The sequence below is a fragment of the Bufo bufo genome, chromosome 3, assembly GCF_905171765.1.
Source record: "Bufo bufo chromosome 3, aBufBuf1.1, whole genome shotgun sequence".
Lineage (NCBI taxonomy): Eukaryota > Metazoa > Chordata > Amphibia > Anura > Bufonidae > Bufo > Bufo bufo.
Genome location: NC_053391.1, coordinates 461,571,705 through 461,590,668, shown reverse-complemented (window position 1 = coordinate 461,590,668; position 18,964 = coordinate 461,571,705). Strand labels below are relative to the sequence as shown.

The following is an 18,964-nucleotide window of genomic DNA, read 5'->3' as shown; positions in this document are numbered from 1 at the left end:
AGTGTGCTGGTTATTAGCTATTCTGCTTTTGCCTTTTCATTCTTACAAGCTGCTGTGATTGGCCCCAACCCCCAGTCAGATGCTGGCACTGCACAATTCCCCTGCTTCTGAATGCACGAATGGAAGCCGCTAGCTATACGTCCATGTATACGCTGTGTCTAGATCATATGTAGCTACACAGAGCTGAAAGGAGAAAAAACTAAGGTCATTTCATCAGTCAGCAATGACGGGGCTCTCCATTGGAAATGAGCATCTCTTCACTAGATGCTGTCATTAGGGTGGAAGCACTACCGCGTAAATAGATTGATCCTGCGAGTCAATGGATGCTTTACCAAGGTGGAATCCAGGGAGCTGGTTGCTGGATTGAGTGGCCTGTTTAAGCCATGCGTGGATATGCAACATTTGCTTTTCAGGATGAGAGGTGGCCCTTCTGTAAGACCATTTGCGGCTGCAGTGAGGAGGAAATTTCAAAGCACGCAGGCTGCAGCAGATTGAGCCAAAATGGAATAAGCGACATTGCTTGAAACCCCTTATGTAGACCCTGTTTGGGAAGGTGACATTGATTCTGGGCAAATCCCTCTGCTTGTCGTTCGTTGTAAATATCTGGTTTGGAACAGTGTGGAGAGGGTTAAAAAACTGCACCATAGTGAGGAGGCAGCGTCTGCACGTGGAATAATAACCGCAGCTTTTCCCTGTTCCTGTTTTTACACCTAGTTTACAAGATGCAGGAATTGGCTTCATCCTAGTCATCGACCGAAGACAGGACAAATGGGCATCTGTAAAAGCATCAATACTGAGGATTGCAGTAAGTCTCTTTTTTTTTTGCAGAAAAGCATCTACATCACTGTCCTATTTGCAGGGAAACCTACGAAATCTATGCTCCAGGTCAATCTGAATGTATGCCTAATTTGGCACTCGCTGACGTTATACATTGCCTATCATATGGTGTCATCATTCTCTGGTAACACAGGCCTGCAGTGCCGTAATTATAGCCATGTGAGCTCCAGTTCACGCAAATAAAAATGACTATTCTACTCGCAAATAAAAATGACTATTCCACTAATTCTACATTTTTAGTTATCTTGACCGTGACTTAAAAAAACTGATGGTTAGAAGATACGGCAGTTCTTGAAATTAGATGGAATACAAGGTCCACACTGGCTTAATTGAGGCATAAATAATAACAGTAAAGTAAGAACTACATTCATTATTCAATATTCTCATTTTTGTTAATATTATAGTACATGCTAAAATATTTATTGCTAGAACCTTCCCATGCTGTAAAAAACAAACAATTCTGAGGCCTACATAATTGTGATCCATGTGCTTATCACTGATGATCTGTAGTAGGTCTGTGCTGGAATACAAACCCTTGTACACCACCAAACAAACACCTTACATGAAATACTGTAATCTGACTAATGAATCTGTATTTACAGTCTAGAGGTAATAAACAGCATCACTAAATACTGGGTGATAAGAAGACATCCTAAATTGAAATTGATGTAGTTGACCAAATATATAATGGATTTGAGGGCTAAAGATAGATTCTAGAGTATGTGGTTAAGGGACTCAAGGAATGGACAAGTTGGAGTTTACCTACTTGATCATTTTGTGGACATCAGCGGTGGCAGTGTCTGGTTGACGCTTATCCCAAATGACATCACATACGCTTTAAGCTGTGGGAGTTAGCCTGAAACCTAGAAATATAGAAGAATAATGGCAGAAAAGACAACATGGTCCATCTAGTCTGCTCATATTATTTCCATTATATTTGGTGTGCCAAGATAGATGTCAATAGCTGATTGGCAACAACTATCTATTGCCGACTTAGAAAAATTCCAACTTGTTGGAAGAGCCCCTTGTCAATATGTTGCTCAGGGGCCCACCACTGATTAAAAGTTATCTGTGGGCAAACCTGGCAATAAGGGTACCTTCACATGTGGCAGATTTTGTTGCAAATTTCTGCAACTAAAAACCAGTTGAATTCATCTGAATGGAGTTATTTTAGTGGGAAACACATGGATTTCAGCAAGCCCCATTTATATGAGTGAAATGAAATTTCTGCAACAAAATCTGCAACCTGTGAAGGCACCCTAAGTGTTTCGTTTCACTGCAGTGCCACCAAAGGGAAAATAAAGAATTATTCAATGTCCATTCAGATCAGTGAGTTATCAGTTTCAGTTCCGTAACTGCCACTATAGCAGCCATATTGGCCCCTAAAGGGCCCAGGCCCCCCACTGTCTTGTCACCTGTACTGAATCATGTCCTACTATAACACTATCGCCTAGTGGCTAGAAATAATCAGTATCAAGACTGACTCTGTCCTGACATGTGATCAGGAGGAGCCAACAGAGCCTATCAGTGGCAGCATTAGGCCAGCAGAGGAGTGTGGAGGAGGCAGAATAACGGTTGAAAGTTTGAACGACATTATCTTCTTCCATCAGGATATGGGAGTGCAGGAGCCATGGGCAGTGACTGTGGCCATAGCCTGGGCACAGCAGTCTGCAGTCCTGAGGTCACAATCACAACTGAGCAGTGAGCACCAGTACTTGCCAACTCTCCCAGAACATCTGGGAGGCTCACAGGAAAAAGGGAGACCTCCCAGAGGGTTGGCAAGTTTGCCAGATTCAGCAAAAGCTTTCTGGCACTTCTCAAAGAGTGACCATAACTGCGTGGAGTGCTGTGATGCTGTATCATCAGACTCAACCCCAATGTCCAAAAAACACTGTATCAAGTAACAGGAGCATGGCCTATTTTAAAAAAAATCTCTGATGCCCCCTCGAAATCCCAAGGGACTTTTCCTAAAAGTTGGCAAGCAATATAAAATTGTTCCTTGCACAAGAGTGTCTGTTGTCTCATAAAATTCTAAGAAAAAATATACTAGGCTGGAATCCATTGAAAAAATGTAATTCCATGTTAGGCATTCAGAAATAGCATCTCTACTAGTCTGTAACATGAATGTGTAATTATGACAAAGTTCAGAATTCCTTGAGACCCTCACTCGATAATCAGTCCTTTTATTTCTTGACTATTTTTTGTTTTCCTATTGGAATTACCGGTACACTGCAACTTTAGATGGTACATGTTGGGCACCACATTATTCTATACATTGTCCCCATGCACTGAATCCTAAAGTCATTGTGAACTGTCCATGTTGTGTACGACCATTAGCCATTAAACAAGGTATTTTAAGGGTTTTTATGCACTTCCTGTTAAAACTTCCATATTAAACTAAACTCCTTGCTGATCACCGCCTCCATGCATTCCAGTGTAATGACTAGGCCTCAGTGATGTTGCATGTAATGTCAAATGCCCATAGTATCAAATCACTGTTGTGGGACATTCATCCCCATGAAGGAAATGTCATTATGACAGATGTCACGACCCCCTAGTTGTTGCTCTGGAGTAAAATAACCCACCAACTACTGTAATTTTGAAAGTAAGTAAATTACAGACTTTTTTGTACTTTTTCGAAGTTTTCTGGTCCTTGCATCTGTACCATATATCTTTATAGGTAGTGCAGTTCCCTTTTTGCGGATGCAACTTTCCAAACCCACAGCTTTCCTTTACACAGCCATAAAATTACATCGTAAATTCTGGTAGCCTGCAGCTACCACTTTGAGAAGCTTACTGTATAAAGCTCTGGCTAAATCCGATGGGCTACGGGTGGAAGCAAATGATTTAGAGATCCATAAATAAGAACAGAGCTCCATTCCCTATAATGATACAGTATATGGTAAAATTGCCCCTTTGCCACTTTTCGATTGCCCGATTTATTAACCACCCTTGCTCAATGGTAAAATATAGGGAGACTGACCATACACCCTTCCTGGTTTGCCCAGGGGCCCGCTTGAGTCTTCCTCATAGCTGTTGGCCGGATATCAACATAATACTCCCAGTGTTATATAAGAAGTCATCATGGTGGTCTGGGTTAAATGAAGAAGATTTTGCTGCATCTTTTTTGGCACTGAAAGACCAGTCAGAAGGTGGGGCTCGCTCAGTGCTGTGACCTGTATTTTACCTCATTAGCCCCTCCATACTTTATAGACAACTGGAGGAGTAGGTACGATTAAGAGATTGGAGCTTTAAGGAAGATAGTTTAAGCAATAAATATAGCCAGAGCTGCTGCCACTTCCCTTCCCCCGCACAGCGCAGACAGCCTGTTCCCAATCAGAAAAAAATGCCTTTTGCATCTATATATTTCGATTTCAGTGCTTAATGATCTTTACAGTGTTTTTGTAGCAAATTAAAATAGCTTCTTGCCTTCACTGTTATGAAGAGAAAGCAAAGCAGGGTTCAGTTCTCTGATAATAAAGCAGCACTGGTCACTATAGTACAGCCTTATATAATACCTGATACTTACAACTTAAGTTGGTCTTACATATTAGATAAGCCAATTGTTCTAAATAATGTTTGGTGCCTCATGACTTGTTAGGTGAAAGTTGATTTGAGCATACTGGATTTCAGCATAATCGATTCATTGATCCCCAAGGAGGTATCAGGCAGCAGCATATTTCCCTCCCCGCCCCATTGAAGTAAACCGCCAATCTGAGCCAAGCATGTTTATGTATGGTGGAGGGGTTAATTGATTATCTCGAGTAATTGGCAAGTATTAAGCTGGCCATACACACAGACTAATGTCAACCAAACCTGCTGATTTCGGCAGGACCAACGTACCATCTAATTTTTATAAAGTGTTCTGACTCTCCCTCAATGGCATATAGCAGTTAGAGAAAGATTGGGCAGTTGAATTACTTTTTCTTCCAGAGAACTTTTGCTCTCTGGAAGATAATCTGCCACCGTAGGTGTCTGACAGCAGCTGTGTCCATTCAGAGCATGCAGGCTGAGCGAGTATTTCTATGAGGGGGTTAGAAGAGATAGCTGTACGGCCAGTTATCTACAATGTATGGCCAGTTTAAAGGGGTTGTCCACATTTTTTTTAAATCACCCCCCCCCCCGCCCACAGCCAGTGGGACCTATGAAGGTCCTATGCAGAATTGAGAAGATGGGCAACTGACTCCGGAGTCAGTTTTGTCAGGGGCTATCTGAGAGTTTGAAAGATGCCCTTACTTGCTTTGTGGTCCCAGTCTGTCTTTACTGCATTTCTGATCTCCACATGTAAACTTCTTGTATGAACAGGGTCAGGTGCATTTGCAGTTTTGCTTTGTGGTCCCAGTCTGTCTTTACTGCATTTCTGATCTCCACATGTAAACTTCTTGTATGAACAGGGTCAGGTGCATTTGCAGTGATGTGTCCCCAAGTGGCACGTGACCCATAAATCATGTGATTCTTGGGGACACATCATCGCTCAGGCCAGACATTGGCTGCAGAAGTGCATGTGACCTTGTCTATGCAGGAAGTGCAGCGAAGACAGCCTGGCATCCATGGAGCCGGAGCTGAGGAACAGGTAGAGGTTCGGCTGGGTTGGGGTGGGGCATGGAATAAAAAAAAAAATGGACAACCCTTTAAGAGTCTTTAAGAAACTTTAGAACTTGCATATATTCAGTAAGTGAATAAAGGTTATCATTTGAACGGTTTATTTTTTAAAATAGATATAAGAAGGGGAATGGAGTAAGTACAAAAAACAATTAGGCATTTGTAGGACCGTGCAGGAAAAGTTACTCATGTCATTACAGCTTAATCCATTATGCTTAACATGTTACTTCCTTCCTGTATTTTTATTGCTCTACTCAGCGTTCATCTTGCAATTTTGTAGGCATCATTCCCAGGGAACCTGCAACTTGTTATTGTTCTGCGGCCAACAACATTCTTTCAGCGAGCTCTGTCAGACTTTGCATTAAAATTCAACAAAGATGACTTTAAAATGAAGGTACCGGTGAGTGACAAATAGAAGTGGACCTTTCTAGTATATTTTAAGAGTTTAACAGCCTGTTATTTTCCCTGTATTACAGACTTTAGTAATAAAATATATGTACAGTGCAGACCAAAAGTTTGGACACACCTTCTCATTCAAAGAGTTTTCTTTATTTTCATGACTATGAAAATTGTAGATTCACACTGAAGGCATCAAAACTATGAATTAACACATGTGGAATTATATACATAACAAACAAGTGTGAAACAACTGAAAATATGTCATATTCTAGGTTCTTCAAAGTAGCCACCTTTTGCGATGATTACTGCTTTGCACACTCTTGGCATTCTCTTGATGAGCTTCAAGAGGTAGTCTCCTGAAATGGTTTTCACTTCACAGGTGTGCCCTGTCAGGTTTAATAAGTGGGATTTCTTGCCTTATAAATGGGGTTGGGACCATCAGTTGCGTTGAGGAGAAGTCAGGTGGATACACAGCTGATAGTCCTACTGAATAGACTGTTAGAATTTGTATTATGGCAAGAAAAAAGCAGCTAAGTAAAGAAAAATGAGTGGCCATCATTACTTTAAGAAATGAAGGTCAGTCAGTCAGCCGAAAAATTGGGAAAACTTTGAAAGTAAGGGCTATTTGACCATGAAGGAGAGTGATGGGGTGCTGCGCCAGATGACCTGGCCTCCACAGTTACTGGACCTGAACCCAATTGAGATGGTTTGGGGTGAGCTGGACCGCAGAGTGAAGGCAAAAGGGCCAACAAGTGCTAAGCATCTCTGGGAACTCCTTCAAGACTGTTGGAAGACCATTTCAGGGGACTACCTCTTGAAGCTCATCAAGAGAATGCCAAGAGTGTGCAAATCAGTAATCAAAGCAAAAGGTGGCTACTTTGAAGAACCTAGAATATGACATATTTTCAGTTGTTTCACACTTGTTTGTTATGTATATAATTCCACATGTGTTAATTCATAGTTTTGATGCCTTCGTAGTCATGAAAATAAAGAAAACTCTTTGAATGAGAAGGTGTGTCCAAACTTTTGGTCTGTACTGTAAATCCATGGTGTATTCTCAATCCAGTAGGAACAGCAGTTGTGTGTACACATGTAGCCTTAGGGCTATGGTGAGAGGCCTACAGTGTAAGGCGCCTTTACACAGGTCAACCATCAGGGCAGTTATCAGGAACCAGCTTTACTAAGAACACTCATTCTTAATAATTGGCCAGTGTAAATGCCACAGATCAAAGATGCTAGTTTTTTTGATGTGGCACATTAAATCATCCTTTGCTGCCAGCAGATCATCCGGTATAATCAGCAATCTTCTGCAATCTGTTAATGATTCTCGATCGTTCGTCCTCATAAAGAGGAGATGATTGCTGCATATAAATCTCTCTCCGTTGATCAGGCAGTGACTTGGAATGAACCATTCTTTGCCCTATGCATTGCCCTGGACCTTAAGCAGGAACACTTATTTTTTGGGGGTACTTTTTTCAGAAAACAATGGTCAGTATATATTGAGCACCCTATTATTTACATATGCCAATATGTGCACCCCTCACAAAAACCTATTCTCTGGTTTTATTAGAGTAGTTGTGCCAGGTGTCGACATCTGTATCTGTGGGCCGAGTTGGCAATGACAGATTTGCACGCTCCAACAGGTTAAAAGCCAACTTATATTTATTTTCTTCAACTTTCAGTTTCCAGGCACTGACTACAAATGAGCTATGAAGGTGTAGTACTGGAGTGGGGAGGGCATGGCAAGTTCTACTACCAACTTGCCTGCCATTCCAAAAAAATCCAGCTCATTAAACACATTTGAAAAAGCACCTCAGCAATCTACACTTTGCTGAAGCAAGCCAGCTTTCCTGGATTCTTTTACCTCACCCGTTTCCGCATTCTGGGTGAAATATACTCCCCTTCCAGTACTTTACCAAACAGTGCGTTACAACACGTTCTGGAATTCCTTTTTTTTCTAGCATATATGTCAAACTGAGGCATAAAACATCATGTGACCCCACCCTTAGCTGTCTGGATTCTTCAGCAAAGTTTAACCCCTTTTACCATCAGCAGCACATACTCACGGCTGCAGGGTTTCCACTTCTCCAGGCACTGAAGAGATAAATGCTGTGCACAGGATCTTCCCTCCCTCCTCACCCTGCAAACACAGAGTTGACAAAGACTGGAGGAGTTTTCTCCTCTGTACTCTTCTCCTGGCTGTGAGGAAGTGTCCGCAGAGCATTGCACAAGAAGAGGTAGGAGGAAGATCCTGTGTGTATCAGCAATTACATTGTACTGTACACCGCGCACTGGTAGTCCTACACATACAACATGAGTATACCAGCAGTAAGACTGCAGGCAGGGCATACATTTTATTCACACCCTTTGCAGAGAAGGGGGTGGGGAGGCAGTGTTTCTAACACCCACAAATTTTCTGAAGGAAAACTTCAGATTGTTGTTACACACTCCCAGAGCTCTGCAACTGAATGTCAACAAAGGGCCATAACAGAACTAGGGAAATGAGTAAATTATAATTTTTTAAGTCGGACGACCCCTTCAACTTCTCTCAACTGTTACAAACCAATAAACAATTTTTTTTTCAAACATATTCAGAAACCCGTCATTATATGGACCTTTCATAATAAGAAGTGCCTGGTAACATTTCTTAATTTAAAAAATATAAGATGATGCTTACATGGAAATTATTTCAGATCTTTAACTATTAAACGGGAAACCTAATGTGCTTCCAAAATAAAGCAAACCTTCTTAAAGTCTTCAATATGTATTAGTAATGGGTGAGACAAGCCCTGGTGGTGGACTAGACTGTGGTTTTAAATTGCGCTGTACCCATAGTTCCTGAAGTTCACCATAATAGTCATTAGATGGGCAGTCATTAATTTTTTTGTCGTGTTTTATCTTACCAATCCATTTTGTTCCTTTTACACAGGCCCCTAGAGTGTACAGTGATCAGGAAGGAGGAAGTTCTTCCCCATCAGTCCTGCTTATTAGCAACAATAACTTGCAGCAGTGATTGGTGATGTATAGGGATGAATGATCCTTACTATGATCATTTATCCCCATACAGTTTCCTTGTTTGTTGGCAGCACATCCCTCCTTAAACAGGGGATGATGATGGGATGGGAAGATGTGATCACCCGACAAATGAGCAATAGACTTTTAGAGGAAAAATCAGTGTCATTGCTTTCATTTTTTAGAAAATTCATGAGAATAAAGGCTGCATTCACACGTCCGTGCTGTGTTGCGGACCCGCAAATTGCGGATCAGCAACACACCCACCCGGCACCCCTATAGAAATGCCTATTCTTGTCCGCAACTGCGGACAAGAATAGGACATGCTCTATCTTTTTGCGGAGCTGCGGACCCAAAGATCGGGGCCGCGCTCCGCAAATGCGGATGCAGACAGCACACTGTGTGCTGTCCGCATCCATTCCGTCCCCATAGAGAATGAATGGGTCCACACCCGTTCCGCAAAATTGCGGAACGGATGCGGACCCATTTTGCGGACGTGTGAATGGAGCCTAACAATTTAAAGTCACGGCACTATTACAGAAAAAGCAAAAGACTACAGTATACTGTATTGTGTTCTGTCAAAAGCACCATGAAATATAGTTCCACTGCAACCCTTATTCCATCAAGTACAGTCGCTGGTAGACCTAAATCATGATGACATCCATATTGGACACCATAAGCCATTATGGGAATAAATCCCCTACTTGTACTATATGTGTTGCAGGCAACTTTCATAAGCTGTGCACTTCAGCATTATTCATGCCCGTTCTGTGAGCTTGTGAAACGAACCTTTTTATTTTTTGTACCTTTATATTTTACAGTTGGCCGGATCAGTAATGACTTGTAACAGTGGTGGCCTATGACAGTGCTGTGTTAAAAAGCATTGGGTCCTTTACTACTAGTAATTTTACTTCTTATCTAAATCTATGGAGATTGCTGCGTGCTTCATTTGTTATAGTATAGTGAGTGTGGCTGAAATGGCAAACCCACCGAAACGAGGAGGTGTATGTACCATGAGTGGCAACCATAATTATGGCATTTGTTGAATTTCTGGTTCCAGCATGTAGAAAACACATTTGTTGCCCTGTGAACTTTTAATAAGTATATTTCCCATCTCTCCGCAGATCATAATGCTGAATTCAGCAGCAGAATTACAGAACTACATTGACAAGTCACAGCTGACAGAAGACCTTGGTGGCACATTGCATTATTGCCATACAAACTGGCTATTACATCGCACAGTAAATCTTTATAATATTAGTTATTCTGATAGTACCATATATAGAAATACTGCTTTATACTAGTGTTGATCGCGAATATTCTAATTGCGAATATCAGCACTTCGAGAATTCGCGAATATTTAGAATATAGTGATATATATTCGTAATTTCGAATATTTGAGATTTTTTTTTAATCAGTACACATGATCCCCCCCCCCCCCCCCTGCTTCTAACTTGTGGTCCAATGAGAAGGCTGCAATATCTTTGACTTTATGAGTAGTGTTGATTGAGAATTTTCGTAATGCGAATTTTCGTAATGCGAGTTCTCGTAATGCAAATTTTTTGCGTGAATTTTTCAATTGTCGACTTCCGCAATCAAGAAAATAATGACTGGAGATAACGAGTTCTCGAATTCACGAATATATGACGAATATTCGCCCAAATATTCGCAAAATATCACAAATTCGAATATTGCCTCTGCTGCTCATCACTACTTTATACCAGTGTGTTTGTATAGATCAAATCTCAACACTGGGTGCAGTGGTGTAAATTAAAGATCCTTAATGGGCACGTGCGATTTCTACCTGTTACCCTGATAGGATAAATAATATGTATAGTAACAGCAGTGCGTTATGTAATGAATTGATTATTTATTAGTATCCAGGGGCGTATCTATAGGGGAAGCAGGGGAAGTGGCTGCTTTGAGGCCCAAACCCACAAGGGGCCCCCTCTCGAGGAAGATTTTATTGTCAGGGCCCCCTCAACAGTATCATACAGTGACACTGTAGGAAATGGAAGGAGCGGCTGCCGGGCTTTGTCTGAGAGCTCGATCTTGACTAGCCACAGGAGTGGGGGTTGCGAAGAAGTTTAGGGGGCCCCATTCAAAAATTTGCTATGGGAACCACTCCGTTGTAGTTACGCCACTGTTAGTATCCTACAGTATGTTATAAAGAATATATCACTAATGTCGCAGTGTCCTCCAAACTGAATGATGTTTTGGTGACTTGATTCCTTCATAATAAAGGGTGGTTTTGGCATTTCTGGGGCCCCAAGCAAAACAATGTCTGCACACCCCTGTCGCACTGCTAGGCACGACTATGTTATATCGCTAAGGTCCACCCGGTCGGCACTCTAAGGCATTCTCTCAGCTTAGCAGTACAGCCTTGGAACTTCTGCTACTGCTCTGCAGTCAGAAAGGGTCCCTTTCTCCCACTGGGCCCAGGTACAGCAGCATCGGCTGGCCTGGTGGTATGTGTGCCCTGGTTTTGTCCTATTCTTTTTTTAGCCAGCTGCTTATGGCCAGAAGGGGTTCCCTGATCTGTGGGAACCCAAGCATTTGCTTGGTTTCCATAGTGGTTAAGTCACCCCCCATTCATAATGCCATGTTATATATGATTGCTGTTTCTGAAGCATATATTCTTACAGTGACTTTTAATCGTGACTTATAATTCTCATAGGCTATAGAAAATTTTGCCGTGAGGGTTAAGCAGACAGCACAGATTCTACAGTCCTTCGGAACAGAATTGGCAGAGACAGAGTTGCCCAATGATGTGACTACCACCAGTTCTCTTTTAGCTGTGCACACAGAGAAGAGGGATAAAATGAAGGTAAGTGTATGTGTCTGTACCTGTCAGGGTTGCCAACTAGATTTTTTCTTTAAAAAAAATTACGGACAGCATTTTTTATTGACAATATGGAAACTATAATGTATCATAAACATTATAGGTAATATGTATAAATCTCTGAACCATGATATGAACATGTTAGCTGCCACGACTATGAGCTGTAAAATATATGATTACATTAACCGCGGAAGTGCAATCTTTAAAAATGGTGCCCGTTTGCACTGTGCTCCCAGGGCTTCAAAAGCTTCCCCATGCGGAAATAGGGGAAGCTGTTGCTTCTATATAAAAGCCCTGGTCTATTAAGAAACCAGAGATTTTATAGCTGTACTTCCATAAGAACATAACGTAACTGCAATGCATTGCAGTGGTAATTATTTGCAATGTATTGGACAAGCAATCTAATTATTACTTGTTAGCAACTTTAAAAAGTAAAAAAAAAAGTTTTTAAAAATATTAAAATTGTAATCACCCCCTAAAAATAAAAATAGATAAGCAATAAAAAAGAAACGTCATAGGCATCGCCACATCCCAAGATGGCAGTGCTATTAAAATCTAAATGTATTTAATCCTGTGCGGTGAACGATCTAACAAAAAAATTTAAAATCTAAATGGCTGATTCACCATTTTTTTTGTTGCTACACCTTCCAGAAAAATGGATAAATAGTGATCAAAAAGTCATACACACAAAATGGTGTAAATAAAGACTACAGATTCGTCTCCAAAAAATGAGCCCTCACACAGCTTCGTAAACATAACTATAAAAATGTTATGGGGGGTCAGAATATGGCGATGAAAAGAAAAAAAAATTACTTTTTCCAAATTTTTTTCAGTATTAAAAACACAAGAATTTTTTTTATTCTCTTTCAATGGTTAGTGTAATCTAATCTGCAGGCAACATGTTATGGAGCAGGGAGAACTGAGCAGATTGATATATAATTTTGGAGGAAAAGATTCAGTAATACTTGTAATTTATTCATTTAAGTCTTTGCCTTTTTCTGAGTTCAGTTGCACACAGGGTACATCAGTGATTGACAGCTATGTATGTACACACACTTATATGGGGAATGCTATCTATACTGCCTCTATGTAGAGCTATCAGTAACTGACCGCTATCCATGTATACACACTTACACAGATAATCCTATGAATCACTGATAACACCTCCCCTGTACACAGCTATCAGTGACTGACAGCTATCTATTCTTACACTGAGAATGCTGTCAATCACTGATAACACCTCTCCCATATACAGCTATAAATTACTGATGGCTATATATGTATACATACTTACACAGAGAACGCTATAAATCATTGATAATACTGCCCCTGTGTATAACTATCAGTGACAGACAGCAATTTCTGTATACACACTTACACAGAGAATCCTATCAATCATTGATAACACCTCCCCTGTGTACAGCTATCAGTGACTGACCGCTATCTCTGTATACTTACTTACACATAGAATGCTATCAATCATTGATAACACCTCCCCTGTGCACAGCTATCAGTGACTGACAGCTATCTCTGTGTACACACTTACACATGTAGGGCTGTTTTTATTAATAACACCTCCCAGTGTATACTAACAGTGACTGACAGCTATCTTTGTATACACACTTACACAGGGAATGCTATCAATTACTGATAATACCTCCCCGTGTACAGCTATTAGTGACTGACAGCTATGTATATTTTTATATATATATATATATATATATATATATATATATACACACATACACACACACACACACACACACACACACTTGCTCAGGGAATGCTATCAATCACTGATAACACCTCACATGTGAACAATTAAGTCAGAAAAAGCAGAGATATAAATGTATAAATTACAAGTTTAATGAATCTTTTCTTACAAAACTATATATCAATCTCCTCAGCTCCTCCTGCTATATAATATGCTGCCTGCAGATTGCACTGTAATTTGTAGTGACAGGTCCTCTTCCCTATTTTAAGGACTGTCTAGGAATGTACAGACTCTTGGCAACCCTGATTGATATCCATGTTTGTAATTGCCCATAAGGATGTCTCTAGTAGAGGGAGCGACACACGGCTAGTAAAATCTTTGGGGATTATGTGGAGTCATATTCATCAGCATTTATGGTAAGGGATGGAAGAATGTGATTTCTGTAACAAATAGAAATAATGTCAGTGGTGGAAAATCATTTACTAATCAGGTAATTGACATCAACATACCTGTAACTCCATAACTCCTGAGGTTGATTTAGATTGATAGAAGCTGTCTGAATCCAGTGCTCATGTTGGTTTGATGCAGGATGATCTGGGATTAGCACTGAAGCAGGGAAATGATATCCTGGAACGGATCAGGCAGCCAATTCGAGAGGACCCAGAATACATGATGAATCAGGACCAGCAGGATAACCAAACAACAGTCGAGAGGTAATAACATTCAGAACTTAGTGTACACTCATTTTGTTCATATGAATGACGTCATATTATAGTTCATAGTTATATTTTACGGCATAGTTGTGGTATCATTTTTGCAGAAAATCATCCACTTTGCTGCTACTTTAAATGCCTCAGATTTTCTACATGCAATTCGATTGTGGAAAATCTGCAGCATTTACACTACAGGTAACTACCCTTATTACTTACTACTACATGCTTTCCAGAATTAGAACATGGATGCTTTCCTCCACAAACTGTGCCACACCCGCTCATAAGTTGTGTCTACAACTTGGAATACGGCAGCCATGTTTTTCTATTTCTGTGCAACCCATTTATGCCCCTTTGTCACTGCCTAGAGCAGGGATCAGCAACCTTCGGCACTCCAGCTGTTGTGAAACTACAATTCCCAGCATGCTTCATTCATTTCTATGAGAGTTCTTAGAAGAGCAGAACAAGTATGCATGCTGGGAGTTGTAGTTTCACAACAGCTGGAGTGCCGGAGGTTGCCTACCCCTGGCCTAGAGGTTTCTTTCACTGAAAAGTGAGAGGCCAATAATACCATTTGCCCCACAGATACATTCTTTGAATTATTTTTAATGGTTTTAACATAAGGGGCAGTCCTGCCTGGGATCTAGTGCCTAATGGTTTCTAAAAGTCCCTATGCTACATAATAACGGAACATGGTAGGTGAAGAACCCTTTGGCAGATTTCACCTTTTGGCCTAGTAGCTTCAAGTAATAAAGATTTTAGTGATTGATTATGTTTGTGTCCCTCCATCTTAATCTTTTTGCAGGCTTATTTGTCAGCTAAATGAAACAGAAACTGCATTTGATGAGTTTTGGACAAAGCATCAACAGAAGCTTGAACAGTGCTTACAACTGCGACATTTTGAGACAAAGTTTCGAGAGGTGAGGTAGATAATTAGAATGCCAGTCTCTCTATATATCGGGCACCAAGTTTGAAAACAAAATAAAATCTAATTCTGACTGGTGCCCTGTCTATGTGACTTCATCAGGATCATTTGGCAGCCAGTGATCACTGTCCATTAAATCCAAATGATAATGGTGGACATACTTGTTTGATAAAATTGCCTCTGCAGTCTATTACCTTCAGGATTGATGGAAAAAAATGTAATTTATGCTCTCTACTGTACACTCTAAAGCTTTTTGTGTAAATGCTGTTTTTGTCCACTTAGATCAAGGCAGCCCTGGACAGTATTTATGAGAGGTTATCAATCTTTAAAGATGTGGGGAACAGTTGCTCCCATGTGGAACACATACTGAAGGATCTTTGTACTTTTGAAGAGAAGGCCCAGGTGAGCTTCATCATTATAAGGGATTATTAGGGCTCATAATAGGGTTCTACAGAGGAGAACGAGCCTTCTTCAGTACTCTATATGACTCGGATATCAAATGGAGGTTTTTTATGTTAGATTCCATAAAAGTCCATCGTAACAAAACTTGTGGCATTCTCCAGCTAAGGCCTCTTGCACACGTTTTTTTTTTTCCGTTTACATTCCGTTTTTTGCGTTCCATATTCATTTCAATGGATCCGCAAAAAAAAACGGAAGGTACTCCGTATGCCTTCCTTTTCCGTATTTCTGTTTTTCTGTTCCGTTCAAAGATAGAACATGTCCTATTATTGTCCGCATAACAGACAAGGATAGTACTGTTCTATCAGAGGCCAGCTGTTCCATTCTGCAAAAAAGGGAATGCACACGGACGGCATCCGTATTTTTTGCGGATCCGTTTTTTGCAGACCGCAAAATACTGAAAAAGCCATACGGTCGTGTGCAATTGGCCTAATTAGGGCTTGTTCATACGAACATATTTTGCGCTCCGTATACGGGCCACTTTCTGCGTTCCGCATACGGTCTGTATACGGAACCATTCATTTCAATGGGTCCACAAAAGATGCGGACAGCACTCTGTGTGCTGTCCGCATCCGTTGCTCCGTTCCGTGGCCCCGCAAAAATTATGAGTCCTGTCCTATTCTTGTCCGTTTTACGGACAAGAATAGGCAGTTCTATAATGTGCCTCCTGTTCTGTTCCGCAGGTTGCGGAAGGCACACGGGCAGCATCCTTTTTTTGCGGACCGCAAAAAATGGCATGGTCGTGTGAACGTGTCCTTACTCTGTATGAAGGTATTCTTCTTCCCTGGAAACATTGTTTCAAGGGTAAATATCTCCACACTTATGGAGTCTATTGGAGCCTGTACATCAGCACATGCGGGAAGTTCAGCCCTGTACTACCTCCTAGTGTGTGAGCCCTTATTGTTATTTATGACTGTTGTAGGCTATGTTCACACTTTGACGTTGTATTGCATCTCTTTTAACAAATTTCACAAAAATGCAGTTTCACAAAAATTGCAGCTTTATTTCTGTGGTTTGGTGAAAAATCCAGCTGAGCAAATGCATAAGTGGCACACGAACAAAGTTTTAGGAGTATATTCCTCACAATAATTATGGACAGCTTTTTGTCTTGCACCCTTTCTGGCTACCTTTATATATTTCTTCTCAGTTTATGTATTGTTAAGTTTCCAGTTATTCCAATCTGTAAAAAAAAAAAAATTTACATGAAAGCAATGCTTTTTCTTATTAGGAAACGATACAGTTGGCACAGGTCTTAGCGAGGGAAGGTGACCATCTCATCCTAAGTAACCATTATGCCGTGGACTCCATCCTCCCAAAGTGTACTGAGCTTCATCATCTATGTGGTGACATCAGTAGTCATATTCAGGAAAGGCGGGAGCTGCTCCACAACTCTCTAGAACTTCACAGACGTCTGGAGAAGGTTAGTGAACAATGTCACTCAGACTTCTTGGACATACAGTAGTGTCTATCGCAGCTTATAGCACCAAGACAGTACAGTATATTAAAGGTGCTATGTACTGTATATATAAATACTGCGTGTATATATATAAATATATATATATATACTGTATATATCTGTGTGTGTGTGTGTGTGTATATATATACACACACACACCTAAAACATTATTACATTTTTATTTTATTTATTTATTTTTGTGTTTGCCCCAATTTGAGTGCATTTCACTGTCTGCCACCCTCATATCACTGCACTGTAACACAGTCGGCACTCCACTGTCGGTGGTGCGGTGCACGTGTCCGGGGCTGGTGTCCCGCTCACAAGTAAAAGAAGAAAAGGGCCGGCACTCGCAGATGAGATGCAATTCAATTGTATCTAATCTGCGAGTGCCGGTCCTTTTCTTCTTCTACCCTCATATCACTATGACCTCCCCAATTCTGATCATCTCATCTCCAGATTATCCTCCTGCCTCAGTCCAACCATTCAGTTTCTGTCCTCTTCCTATATTGACCTCTTAGTTTGTCAATGTCTATTTCTTATATTTCTCCTTCCTTGCTGAATTATTTCTTTATATATTTTACTGAATGGCTACTGTTAAAGTCTCTATAACAACAGTTAATTGCAATTACCTGATTAGCGGAAAGTGAGATTGTTGTTCCATTTGTGTATGCAACTGGTGCAAGAAGTTGAGTGTTGAAACAAACAATGTATAGTGTCCTGGAGCAAGGGTACTTTGGACTATGGACGTTTGTGGACATTTGCCCCTGTTGCTACTACGCAAAGCCATCAACTCACTACTTAAAGGGGTTGTCTTACTTCAGCAAGTAGCATTTATTATGTAGAGAAAGTTAATACAAAGCACTTACTAATGTATTGTTATTGTTCATATTCCTTCCTCTGCTGGCTGGATTCATCTTTCTATCACGTTATACACTGCTCGTTTCCATGGTTATGACCACCCTGCAATTCATCAGCAGTGGCCATGCTTGCACACTATAGGAAAAAGTGCCAGCCTCTCATGGAAGCTCACATAGGCTGGTGATTTTTCCTATATTGTGCAAGCATGGCCACTGCTGATGGATTGCAGGGTGGTCTTAACCATGGAAACGAGCAGTGTATAATGTGATGGAAAATTAATTCAGCCAACAAAGGAAGCAATATAGACCATCACAATACATTAGAAAGTGCCTTGTATTAACTTTCTCTACATAATTAATGCCACTTACTGAAGTGAGACAACCCCTTTAAATGCACTTGGGTTAACTTGCACTATGATTTATGCCATTGTTTACACTTATACTGTTTTACATTATTGAACTGCATTTTATATGTTTATTGTAATATACCCTGTTCATTTGCACAGCTAGCTAATATTGAGAGACCTTTTGACTTTCTATCTGTCTTCCACACTTTCTGTAAAGGACTATGCAAGGTTTTGGTGGGAAAAAAACAGACACACTGGGAGAGATTTATCGAACTGGCTTAGTTGCCCATAGCAACCAATCAGATTCAACCTTTCATTTTCCAAAGGAGCTGTCTAAAATGATAAGTGGAATATGATTGGTTGCTATGGGCAACTAAGCCAGTTCTACTTTTCACCAGTTTGAGATAAATGACCCCAACTGACTTTTGACTGGTTTAGTTCTGTTGTTTACGTCTGAAAATTTGTTTATGTCTGGGAAAAATGCTTAGTCATTCCCATAGACTTGTATTGAAACTCTTTAGGCAGTCCATTCCTCCCAATAGAAGTTTCTAGTTCAGTTAGCAACTGTATATAAGGAGGGCAGTCAGGGCCCCTAGTACTAATCAGTGTTTAGCAAAAGAGAGTCTGCCAGACTGCATGAGTGACCAGAAGAAGATGCTGAGACCCTGGGTCACCAGCCTTTTCACCAGAGGGCCATCTGGACTTCTGAGCTGCAAGCCCTTTGACCAGGGTACCAACCTTTTGAGAGAAATTGGGACAGCCAGCTCAGGCCTTTCCTCAGCACAGAACCTTCTTCTGCCAGGG

The 18,964-nt window shown here is 40.7% G+C and overlaps 1 protein-coding gene across 7 annotated transcripts in view; it reads left to right on the top strand.

Moving 5' to 3' along the window:
* MCF2L (MCF.2 cell line derived transforming sequence like) overlaps positions 1-18,964 on the top strand; it is a 345,945-nt gene that overhangs the window by 281,861 nt on the left and 45,120 nt on the right. For 6 of the 7 annotated variants that reach the window (XM_040425200.1, XM_040425197.1, XM_040425199.1 and 3 more), the window contains 8 exons: positions 715-805; positions 5,720-5,839; positions 9,975-10,091; positions 11,528-11,677; positions 13,995-14,119; positions 14,922-15,036; positions 15,324-15,443; positions 16,729-16,920. In XM_040425200.1, the coding sequence (XP_040281134.1) occupies positions 715-805; positions 5,720-5,839; positions 9,975-10,091; positions 11,528-11,677; positions 13,995-14,119; positions 14,922-15,036; positions 15,324-15,443; positions 16,729-16,920 (1,030 nt within the window). The remainder of the gene's footprint in view (positions 1-714; positions 806-5,719; positions 5,840-9,974; positions 10,092-11,527; positions 11,678-13,994; positions 14,120-14,921; positions 15,037-15,323; positions 15,444-16,728; positions 16,921-18,964) is intronic. The other variant, XM_040425198.1, reaches the window with a different exon arrangement.